The following is a 12,649-nucleotide window of genomic DNA, read 5'->3' on the forward strand; positions in this document are numbered from 1 at the left end:
CCCGCGAAGTCCGCCGGGCGCGCGCAGCTCCACTTCCGGCGTGCGAGGCGGTGACAATGGGAGCGGCGCGGGCGGCGCTGGGAGGCAGCTGACAGGCGTCTGCGGCTCCGCTTCATGGCCGCTCTCTTGCGCTGCCTTCGCTGTGTGAGGACCCGGGCAACCCGCAGCGGTGCGCAGCCGGGGCCGGAGGCGGTAGGCCGAGCTGGGACTGGTGAGCCGCGCCTCTGAGGCGCAGCATGTGAAGCGGAGACGGCCTCGAGCGCGGGGCGAGCCTCTCAGCCGGCCGGCATGGCCACGACGGCCGAGCTCTTCGAGGTGGGTCCCGGGGCTCCGCGAGCGGCGGCGGGGGAAGGGCGGGAGCGGTGCGGGTGTCGGCGGGACGCTGGGCCCGCTCGGGTGGCAGGGCGGCCAGACCATCTGGCGACGGGACGGGCAGTGGGCAGGGCTGACTCGGGAGCCCGGGTCCGGCGCGCCGGGTCTTGCAGTACAGATCCTCACGACGGTGCTGCGGGGGACCGCTGAATTGAGAATCCGGGGGGCTTCGACAAGCTTAGGAGCCGCACTGGGGTGCCTGCCCGCTTCCCTTACAGTCGAAAAGACTGGGAGGATTCAGGACAATAAAGGCCTACTTAGCCTTACCACCGAAGGGAAGCGACACATCTTACTGACTGCATTTAATTGCTGTGGAACCATCCAACTGCTTGTTAGAGGATCCTTGGGGTGTGAGAGGCTGTGGGGGGCGTTCAGGTGCATTTCTTGAGTATTTCGATGTTTAAACATGACAGTTGGATTTTGTGGCGTGTCAGTTTAAGAAGCTGTGAGGGTTGAGATAATGGAATGGGATTATAAGACAATGAAACAGTATCTCCTTATGTGGAAAAAAAATAGAAGTAGAGATATGAAGAAAAATGAAGGATACACCATCTCCCCCTTTGGGGGCGTGATTACTTCATAGCTACAGAAGTGTTAGTTGTAGAGAACACTGCAGTTCCCAGTTAAGGATTTCGCCGTAGGTGAAAATTGTACATCCATTTGGTTTGAGCGTTAGCATGTTTTGGGACTTGAATTTTAAATGCTGTAGTTTCCATAATAAATCTAACTTTTCAGTTACTTTTTTTTGTTACTGAACCTTCACTTGCATTTGTTCAGAGAAATTGTACAATTGTTAAATTGTAAGTTGTAATGAAAGTGATTTGAGTAAAGGCTTATAATTACACCTAAAAAATTTATTGCTAATCCTTAGATGTAAACGTCTGGAGATATAGAACATTAGCTTCACTGATCATAAAATTCTGCGATCCCTTCATGTATACTAGGCCAAGGAAACAGTCCTAGTACTCTGAAAATTCACTGTGTATCCTTGGTCAAGATACTAGATACTTCCGTGATTCCTTGTTTCAGTTTGTACATCTTACAGGCTTTGTGATCTTTAAATAATACATTTCATGACAAGCTACTTATTAACAGAAAAACATACTATCTTTCTGTTTTGATGAGTTCTCTTTTAACATTCACGGCTTTCTCTTGGGTCATATTATATTTTCTTCTTTAAATGTATGACCAAAGATGTGTTCAGTAACTTATTTGAAAATGTGTTTTCTTTCCCAGGGATGAAGAAAGGGGAAGGTGATGAGGAAATTTGTTTTTTGTTCTCTAGGTCTTGCCATTTAGTGGAGTCGTTTAGCTCAGTGGCAGCAGTTCTGTAGGAGAGAAAGCCAATGATGGCACAGTAATAAGAAGATTCATAGAACACTCAGGTCTCAACCGGGGTGATCCCACCCGTCATTTGTAGTTGTTATTTCATTAAAATTAAAAGCATAGTAATCATTACAACGAAATGGTACCAGTTATGTATAATTAAGTTTCTTGGTCTTTTCCTGGATGGCTTTGAGTCTAACCCTGCAATAGGCTCTTCTTGTGAATAAACCTTCATTCTCCAAGTGAAAAGTTGACTTTTTTTTACTATAGAGAGGGGAGAAGGAAAAAGGCCCCCAGTGTCTGCTGCCGTTTCCTGCAGCTACTGCCACAAATAGGGCCGCAGATTGTCAGGCGGTGTCTTTCTCTCCTACTTCCCATTCTAAGTCACAGCTGGAGAACTGGGGAAGACAGGGCAGGATGTAGTCAAGGGTATTTTGTTTTTCTGTATCCTGGTTTTCATGTACTTCTAAATAGAATTGTACTTTCATTTTCCGAATTAGAGGAATTAGGTGGAAACAAAGTCAAGCTTTGAATCTATGAAATTTCATTGCTAACTCTGCCTTTTGTAAAATCTTATTACTGGTTTGGTGACTCATCCTTTTTGTAACAGACAACTTCTGACAGTAAAATCAAACCGTAAATCTTCCCTCAGTTGACAGAATGATTTGTTAATAGGTAACTCAGTTACTGCATTAATGTATACCCTGCAAGTTGCCCAGAATATCATCTTAGTTTCATTCCTTGCTGACAGGTCTTTCTGAAGGAATCCATCTGTGGTGTTTTAAGTAATAAACTCAGGATGGCCTATCTGAACTGAGATTCCTCCGTGGTTTGGATTAATGACATATTCCGCATATTAAAACATGACTTGGGTGGTAAATTCTTGTGTTGCTGCCTACATTGCTTTTTTCTATGTTCTACTGAAGATACTTCCTTCTCCTTTGGTGACTGCCTCTCCTGTCATTCTTACTGATTATTCACATTTCTTTTGGCACGTTACATGCTGTAGGAGAGTTCTTTGTTAAAAACTAGGGCCAGTTACCTATTCAATAAATACTTTTGAGTACCTAACATCTTTAAGATAAAGTGCTAAAATTAACAGCACTGAATATCACTTGCCACAGAAAAGTTTTCATCGGTTAAAAGATCCTGAACTAAAAAAATTATAGATGGGGTAGACAGCTGAGTTAACTGGTAAGCATGGTGCAGAAGAAAGTCAGACTCCTTCTGTCCTGGAGTAATTAATTTCCACGTACTAATAGTATCATAAGTTAAGTGTTAATAGACGAGAGTAGAAACTTCAAGCAGGAGATTAACTCCAGCTTGTAAGGGGAAGGGAATGTGTGTGTGTGTGTGTGTGTGTGTGTGTGTGAAGTAGTGGCTCAGGGCAAGTCTTTGAGATGAGAGGAGAATTTGAGGAGGTTTTAAGAAAGCTTTTGTAGAACATGTGTAAAGGAACTGATGACTTTCCTAGTAGGCTTACGTGAGTCATATGACTAATGTTAGTGTGAAGTCATACGACTTTCAATGAAGATTATCGACAGTCTGTCATTGTTACTAATACCTGTTCTCGTCACTTCATAATCCGTCCACATTGTCTGTTGTTGGTTCTTTAACCTAAAAGGTAAAATTCTTAAACTAATTTAATGGAGACAGAAAAATGAGGATTTGGGAAGGTATTTTGGAAAGGATTGAAAAGAATTTGGTTACTGAGAAGTTAATGTGTGTGTGAAGTTGGGAAAGGAGGTGGTTAATGATATATTAACCACAGCAAAGAAGGAGAAGAAATGATATAATTTTAAGTATATGTTAAGGAAAGAAGGAGTATGTTTTTTTTTTTTTTTTTTTCAAGTATATGTTAGGCTGGATCTAGTGGGCCATCTGTAATCCCAGTTACTCTAGAGATCACTGCAGGATTGCTGCAAGTTCAAGGCCATATGGGACAACTTAGACTCTTGTCTCAAAATGAAAAGCAAAAATGACTGAGGTTATAGCTGAGTGCTTGACTAGCTCATAGAAAGCACTGAGTTAAATCCCCAGTGTTGGAAGAAGGAGGGGAAAATGTATAGATTAAAGCCAGGTGTTAGAACACACAGTTGTAGTCAATCCCAGCTTTGGGAGGTGGGCAGGAGAATTAGAGGTTCAGGATACACTTGGCTAGAGTGAGACCCTTTTCCAAAAACCCAAAAATAAACAAAACTATGCAACTAGTATTAGCAGTTTTGAAATTATTGCTTTATATGGATAATAACCTAGGCTTGGGAATGGACAGTATCTCTCAACTCAATGTCTCAGTAGCTGCATGGTCTGAGAAATCACCTATTTTCTGTCACTGCATTTTTCTCTGTAGAATGGATGAGAGAATACTCGTTTTCCCTTCAGAAGGTTATTTTGAAGATTACTTTGTTTCTACCTAGGGGTAGGGAGAATGACGATTTACCTTAAATTGACGAACTATTTAGAAGAATACAGTTAAAAGAATGGTAGCCACTTTGAATTTAAGTGGATTAATAGGAAGGAGGGACCTGGCAGGGTAGCAAATGCTTGTGATTCTGGAATTGGGGTTGCAGAACAGGAAGAGTGTGAGTTTGAAGTCAGCTTGTTCTACAAGGTGAACTGTTAAAAATAAATAAATAAATAAATAAATAAGGTTGAGGGTCTCTCAGCTTTTCAGAGGAGACTCAGAAGTCACCCTAGAGAGTGGTAGCTCACCACAGTGAGAGAGAGAGAGAATTGCAGAAAGTGACTGGGAGGTTAGAGTCATGGTGTCTGCCAGAATATCTGTCACCCTACAGTACTCTTCCTCGTGGGTCTGTACTTTTTCATGAATTTGAAAGTTGAAGACAGGCATTTATTGGGTGAGAGGAAGCACAGGCATGACAACAGACACAGAGAAAAAGACTTCTCAAAGCATACGCAGGACTCAGAAAGCCAAAACTCCAAGATGTTTTAAAACTCAGTAGTAAAACAAACTTGCAGCTAACTTCTCTGATGTTCTCACTTTTTGGAATTGAAATAAAACAAGATGAGATGAAAAAGCTGAGTTAGGATGATATTTAAAGACCATTCTTGCTTTAAAATTTTAAACGAATTCTGTGATTCTCTTCAGCCGTGTAAAAGATACCATTATATTCTTTACTTTTTCTTTGGAACCTGAAATATCAGATATTTTTCAGAAATAAAGCATATTCTCTCATGGGAAAAAGATTTTACTTAATATAACCTAAAAAAAGATACATTTCTATCTACCAGTCATTTAAAACATTGACACCTCTTTCAAGATTGAATCTTGTATAGGTAGTTTCCAAAAAACATTTTGAAGTTTGTCTTGATTTTATATAATAATGTGCTTTATTTCTCTGCCTTTCCATATTAGTTTGAGATCCATTTTTGTAGTCTTAGAAGAAGGATTTTATAATGCTTTTCAAATAGTCAATAATTAAAGTTTATTAATTTATTGAACATATATAAAGAATATCATTAAAAATCAAATGGGAATAAAGAGGAGGGCAAAATCATTCACTAACAGTGTTATTGTTGATTAGGCTCTTATTTCTAGTATATCTTATATATATTATATTGTACATTTTTATATTATTTGTATTATTATATTATATTTTATAATATTTGTATTATTATATTATATTGTACATATATTGTAATATATATATATATTGTACATTATACCATATATATAGACGTCAGGGTTGTTTGTCAGGAGCCTTTCAAGGGAATTTGTATACCCCAGCTAGTCAGTATTTTGATTTGTTCAGCATTGTTCATTGGACCAGAGCTGGAAAGCAAGAACAGTATGTGACAGAGCTTGCCTTTGCTTTCAGTTACAATATGGAGAAAAGAGTAAAAAAAAATAGGTAGAAGGATGTTATAAAACAATAAGACTGGGCCTGGTGTCGCAGGACTGCGATCCCAGCTACTTAGGACACAGGGTGGGGTGGGGTGGGAGGATTCCAAGTTCACTACAGAGTGAGTCCAGGGCCAGCCTGGGTGACTTAATGAGGATGGTTTCAGAGTAGGAGGGAACTGGTAGTTTAATTCTGTGGAGAACACTTACCTAATGTGTTTGGATCCCTGCATTCAGTCTCATTAAAGGGACACAAAACAAAAAGGAGTAAATGACAGTAAATCGCTTTGCATTGGCATTTGAACTTTTAAGGTTTGTAGGGTATAAAGTGAAGAAGTGGTGGTGATCCCGTGGAGAAGAAATGGAGCCCTTCAGGGGTCTGCCAGGCTTTGAGTCATTATATATTTTCTTTCTCCCTTTTGTTTGCTTAGTTTTTATTAGTTTTTCTGGTTTGTTATCGTTGCAACTGCTTTAACAACAGACTGCCTAATTTTAAAAGAAATTCATTTTTCTCAGTGCTTGGAATTGTAATACCAAGTAGTTGGCATCTAGAGAAGGCCTTTTACTTTATCTGCAGTAGAAGGCAAAAAAGAGGGGAAGACAGAAGAGGCTGGAGCAAAGCATGTGATACTTGGTTAATGGACTCCCAGTCCTTCCCGAGCTCCTTATAACTGAACAAACCTATTCATGAAGGTAGAGTTTCCATGATGTAAACATACTCTATTTTACCTCATCCCACAACACTGCTTCCTAGGGGATTCCCAACACTTGGGGAAGCTGTCAGAGCTAGAAGTTGTGTTGATAGGAAGAAGTCCTGTAGATAAACTACTGACCCAATGCCGGATAGAGCTGGAGGGGCTTGAATTGGTGTAGGCTGAAAGGCTGATGGGAGTTCACAGAGAATGTGAACTCAATTGGGATTTCTTAGGGAAGTTCCCGAGTAAAAGGAAGCCGTGTTTTAATGATTTCTTGGCAGAAATTAGCATTGTAAATGTAAGGGAAATAGACAACAGGTAGTAGTTGAATTTACAGTTTTGTTGGCTTGAAGGAATACAGAAATACTTGACTGAAACTTTCTATTCTTTCACCTAAATTGTGGGGGGATTATTCTAGTTTCTCTGAGTTTGTGGGTTGTTCACACACAATATATTGATCTATTTTGGGGGTAGTGGTATAGGAAAATTAAAGATGGCTGGCTTTGTGTCAGTGGATTTGTCTTCTTGGTTTAAAAGGGATAATTTTCAAGAGATTTTTCAATAGGGATGAGTACAAATGCCATGCTCTGTCTTTCAGTTACTAGTATTTAGAGAACATGAAACCATTTTGCGGTGACCAATTATGGAGAATTAGATATAACGCGATAGCACATAGTACTTTGACTTTTGGTGCAGCTTTGCTGAATCAAAAACAAAAATTTACTATAGCCAAGCCAAGGGTATAATATAAATCTTTATTGTGCGCATGAAATTCTAAAAGATGGTTTGCTTGCTTGTTTGTTTTGTGAGAAGCCTTTTGGGAGGACATGGCTTTCTCTACATGCCAACCTGATTTTTTAACTACATGCTCTCTATTTTCACCCTGATACCTAATGGGCATCTGTAGTGTGATACATGCAGAAAAAACCCTTGTTCCTTACTCCCTTACCCATCTGCTTCCCTGGCCTCTTCCAACTCAGTAAAAAGTACTACTGCATAGTGGTTCAGGCCATAAACCTTTATGAAATTCTGTTTCCCTTTCCCTCCTTTCTCTTCACTTCCATCCTTTCAGCAATGTATAAATGCCTCCCTTAAAGTTATAGGAAGCCATTTCTTAGCACCCCGCTTTCTGCCACTTTCATCTCTCGACAGTGTTGTCAACTGCGTCCTCTTAAAAGCAAACACTGCGGCAGTTTACCATGCAACACATTTATTTGTAGGTACCCTTGAGGTGAAGAGGTGGGGTGAGGACGTAAGGTGGACCATAGAGAGAAGTGAACATCTGTGTCAGTGTGCAGTGCTGGTAACGCTGGTGTGAGAAATTACAAAATTAAAATGACCTGTCACATTGGTTTAGACCAGACAGACCATGCCTTTATACACCTGTCCCAGTCATTAGAAATATGTTATATTAAGAAGGGCATGATATTCGGTAAAATACCTCTCAGTCGCTGAGGGGATCTCTGAGAACACCACCAGGTAAAAGCACTCCTTCCAGCTCAAGCAAGTAAGTTCCTTTCTCAGGGAGAGCTGGGGGCACATCACTGTCCACAATAGGCTACTCTTGTGTTACCAGATTCTATACCTGTTCATTTGATTAACAGATCCTCCAGCATTCTAATTCAGTCTCATGGAGGAAAAATACAAGAATATTAATAGAGTAAATTTCGGGTCTCCTTGTGGTAGGTAGATGGTTTCAAATTGTATCTGAGCCTATATCTTTTCTCTGTGATCATTCTAATCCCATCTTACCTTTAGATAATGCTACTAGTTTTATTGTGTAGACTAGTCGACATAGTCTTCTTAGGCTATTGCTGAGGCATTATTGATTGAGGGAATTGATCTTCCCAGCAGAGTTGTTTGTGTGACACATAAGATACTAGTCTCTGCCTCAGTGTAGTAGAACCTTTGCTTCCTTTTGAGGGCCACAGGTGATTGCCCCTGCCAAAGGTGGAGACCAGAATTGGGCATCAGATCGCTTGGAACTGGAGTTAAAGGCAGTTAGTTGTGAGGTCCCTGTCACAGAGCTGTAACTGACTGAGCTCAAGTCCTCTGGAAGAGCAGTGAGCACTCTTAACTGCTGAGCCATCTTTCCGGCTTGTTTATTACAGTTCCTACTTCCTTTTGGCCTAGACAAAAGCATTCCTCCTTTGGTACCACGATCTCTTTCACTGCAGACATGAACAAATTAGCAGATAGAGTAGGCAGTTTGCACTTTACTTTTTATTCCTAATCCTAATAGTTTTTCCTCTTGAGAGATCAGCATTGCAAGTTTTAATTTGGAATATATCCTGCAACTTAGGAGACAGAGAGAGTACCACCTCTGAACTGGTGCTTTTGTTACACCTTCACTGTAGGTCTGTTATAATAAATCTGAGTCCTTGTTCACGTTATCTTATCTCTTATCTGACCATTATTGAGAGATTACAACACATTAAAGATAACCTCAGAAGTTGTGTTGATATTTTATTAAGGAATAAAAACAGCACCTTCTTCTTGGGTTAATTTGATCAAGAGTGAGCCCAAATTTCAATTCTCTGCTTTTCTGTTTGTGTCTGTAGTCTGGTTACTGGCCTACCTATCTATAATCTTTCTGTCTCTGTTACTTGTAAGTTGTGCCTTGTGTCTGTTTTGTCCCCAGATCTGTGCCTGTCCCTAAGAAGGGGCTTTGTTCTGTATTTATTGCAAAGCACAAAAAACACGGCATATGAACAAACTAGAGCTACTTTCACAGAAATCTTGAACAGTTTTACAAAAGTTACTTTACTGCCCCAGCTGACTGGTGACTAGTAAACACTACTGCAAACAGACAATATCAAGCTATCTCCAGATTACTTCTCACATTTACAGTGGACATTGGATGCTTCCAACCTCTTGGCTGCTTTCAGCAGATGATTACCACAACACACATGCACAAATATATTACTTTGGGTCAGGGTAGAAGACTTCATAATTTAAGATTAAAACTATGTTTAGCTTAGATTGTAAAATCTGATTGCATGGGTAATCCAAGGCAAATTGATTCTTAAATGATCTCAAGGCTCTTTATTAACTCTGGTTTGAGTGCTGCCAAATGTTAAGCCTTTTTCAGTTGAGATATTTTCATAAAATTGTATCACTACACTGTCAGTGTTGCTCAAATACTAATATGTGTTTTCTCATTAGGTACTAAATGCTTATAATTTTTGTATTTCCTTGGTAATCAGAACCTTTATAATTGTCTCTTGTAACCTGTTTTAAATTCCAAGTCCTCTTTTTTGGTTAGTATTGTGTTTATGTGGAATATCAGTTCTCGTCCCTTCACTTTGGGTCTTTTGCAAACAGTGTATAGTTAGGTCATATTTTGGTCCTCTGCCAATCTCTGGAAAATTACACTTACACTTAAAGTTGCTGCTAATGAAAAAGGATTTCTGTAATCTGCTGTTTGCTTTCTGTATAACCAGATAGCTTTGCCTTTCATTTCTGGCCTGTCTTAGTTCAAGTTCAGTTAATAATTTGTTGTGAAACATTTAAATTCTCTGTTCATTTATTTTTGTGTGTATTCTATAGAATGTTGTTTTTACTATGAGGCTTATGTTTGAGTTCTTATCACACTCTAGTTTGAATTTATATTAGCTTAAACTCAATAAATTACTAACAGTGTTCTACACTCATCTCGTTTATTGTTGATATTACAAAATTACCTTTACATATATAACCTTTGAAATATATTAATCTCTTAAATTTTATACAAAATATCAAGTTGTATCCAGGGTTATTATTGTTTAGATTACCTACCTGTTAATTTACCTTTATTAGAACTTTTATTTCATGCGCTTTTAGGTTATTAGTGCCCATTTATTTCACCTTACATTCTAGGCAGGTCTAGTGGTAACATATTCTTATCTGTGTGTCTGTCTCTGTCTGTCTGTCCACCTGCCTGCCTATGTTTTAAACTTAGGAACATTGTACACTGTAGCCGTCTTCAGACATACAGAAGGCACCAGATCCCATTACAGATGGCTGTGAGCCACCATGTGGTTGTCCAGAATTGAACTCAGGACCTCTGGAAGAACAACCAGTGTTCCTAACCACTGAGCCATCTCTCCAGCCCTTCTTAGATCTAGAAACATTTTAATTTCTCCCTTGCTTTTGAATGCTGATGTTGCTGGCTATAGGATTCTTTGCCTTTTTTTAATTTTAATTTTTTTTTCTTTTTCTTTTTTTTCGGAGCTGGGGACTGAACCCAGGGCCTTGCACTTGCTAGGCAAGCGCTCTACCACTGAGCTAAATCCCCAACCCCTTATTTATTTATTTATTTTTATTTAGTACTTTGAACTGATTGGCATTGGCTTCTAGTGTGATAAGAAACCTGCTAATAATCTTAGGGGACTCCGTGGCCTCATCTTTCACTGCCTTCACAAGTCTTTGTCCTTCAGAAGTTTGAAGGTGCTGGGATTGCAGGCGAGCACATTGCCTAACATGCATAGTCACTAGTTTTGATTGGACCGTCTACTTCAGTAACCTATACAGTTGTAATAGAATGATGCTTCTTCTGAGAAAATGTAATATGCTTGTTACAGTGTATACAGGTTTTCTCTTTTCATTGAATGTTGCTTTATGTGATTTTTTTTAATAGAACATAGCTTCTCATCTAAGTTTACCTACTATGTTAAGTACAATTTCATTAAATATTTAAGTAAATAGTTTTGAGTATTACACATAATGCATAGTTACTCCAGAATTATTTATATATGCATTTCCTTGCAAATTTATTTTATTTTTAATTTCTGTTTAAAATTTTGAGACAGGGCTTGCTATGCAACCAAGACTGGCCTTGAATTTGTTATGTTGCCTCAATCTTCAAGTGATCAGAGAATAAAATTATGGGGTTAAAGCTCTGAGTGTTTGTAACACTGTTGATTTTACCAAAAGAGCTGCCAGCTGTCTTCTTAAATGGTTAATCTGTTAACATTTTCCACCGTAATGAAAGTGCAAATTTCAGTTTACTTTCTTTTTGCTACATTGAGCTCTGTAATTAAAATATATTTCTCTGCTTCTTAGATTAAAAAATAATAACTTGCTGCATGTCATATCTTTAATTCCACCAGCACTGGCAAGGCAAAGGCAGGAGGATCTCTGTGAGTTTAAGGTCAACCTGGTTGTCATAACAAGTTTCAGACCAGTCAAGGCTGCATAGCGATATGCTATTCCCCTCATCCTCACCTCTTCTCCCCATCCCGAAGAAAGAGAACTTGTCTTTGTTAATAAAACTGTACATGTGCTTTGGTTTTGGCTTGGGATGTTGGTTGGTTGGTTGGTTGGTTTTGTTTTTTAACAAATTACCTTTTTATGTCCTTTCCTCATTTTCTATTTGGCTCATCCTACTAGTCAGTAATGCTGTTCTAATATTTTAGCATCCTACTTTTCTTTAAACAGTTGGCTTTATTGAAGATTTTTAAACAACGACAACAAAAGCCCTTTTAAAATATGTTTATTCTGTAAACCAGGAGCCTTTTGTGGCCGATGAATACATTGAACGTCTCGTGTGGAGAACCCCGGGAGGTGGTTCTAGGGGTGGACCTGAAGCTTTTGATCCTAAAAGGTAAACTTACCAAAACAAAACAAAACAAAACAGTCTCCATATAATACTACGAATTGTGTTTAGAGTAGAGATGACTGTATTGGAATTCTTTTGAGTATTCATATAAAATAATTTTAATTAATAGTTTGTTTCCCACCTCAAAAATTTCTTGAGCTGGAGAAATGGCTCAGTGGTTAAGAGCACTGACTGCTCTTCCAGAGGTCCTGAGTTCAAATCCCAGCAACCACGTGGTGGCTCACAACCATCTGTAATGAATCTGATGCCCTCTTCTGGTGTGTCTGAAGACAGTGACAGTGTACTCATATATAATAAATAAATAAATCTTTTAAATAAAGTTTCTTAACAGCATTAGAAGTCTGAAATAGTGTTTTTCCTTAGCTGATTGGGTAAAAGGATTTTATCCTTTATTAAGAATTTAATTTTTCCACTTAGCATTAAATTAGAAAAGGCTGGTTATACTTGTGGGTATGGTATTGACCACCTGCGATCTAAGTACTCTAGAGGCTGAGGCTGGGTTGTGAGTTGGAGGTTAGCCTAGAATACATAGCAAAACCCTGGTCCTGAATAAGCAAATTAGTAATAAGAAAAAGTTGACTATGTTCTTTTAAATTTAATAGCTGTAAATCAGGGAAATAGTCAATAAAGTCTATAATGTATACAGTTTTTGTTGTACGTTTGTCTTCTTGAATTTTAAATAAAGTAGAGCTTGTTTGGATGTTTAATGGGGATTTGTTCAGGTTTTTATTTACCTTAGAGATAATCCATTGCAAAATCAATAACAACTGGCTGTTTTTCCAAATGCTATGTATT

The 12,649-nt window shown here is 38.8% G+C and overlaps 1 protein-coding gene across 1 annotated transcript in view; it reads left to right on the forward strand.

Moving 5' to 3' along the window:
* The first annotated feature begins 23 nt into the window (after window positions 1-23).
* Window positions 24-12,649, forward strand: part of Exoc5 (exocyst complex component 5) — a 46,567-nt gene continuing 33,941 nt past the window's right edge. Inside the window, exons 1-2 of the mRNA XM_032918169.1 lie at window positions 24-315; window positions 11,745-11,839. Of these exons, the coding sequence (XP_032774060.1) occupies window positions 289-315; window positions 11,745-11,839 (122 nt within the window). The 5' untranslated portion in view covers window positions 24-288. The remainder of the gene's footprint in view (window positions 316-11,744; window positions 11,840-12,649) is intronic.

This window comes from Rattus rattus, chromosome 12 (assembly GCF_011064425.1).
Source record: "Rattus rattus isolate New Zealand chromosome 12, Rrattus_CSIRO_v1, whole genome shotgun sequence".
Taxonomy (NCBI): domain Eukaryota; kingdom Metazoa; phylum Chordata; class Mammalia; order Rodentia; family Muridae; genus Rattus; species Rattus rattus.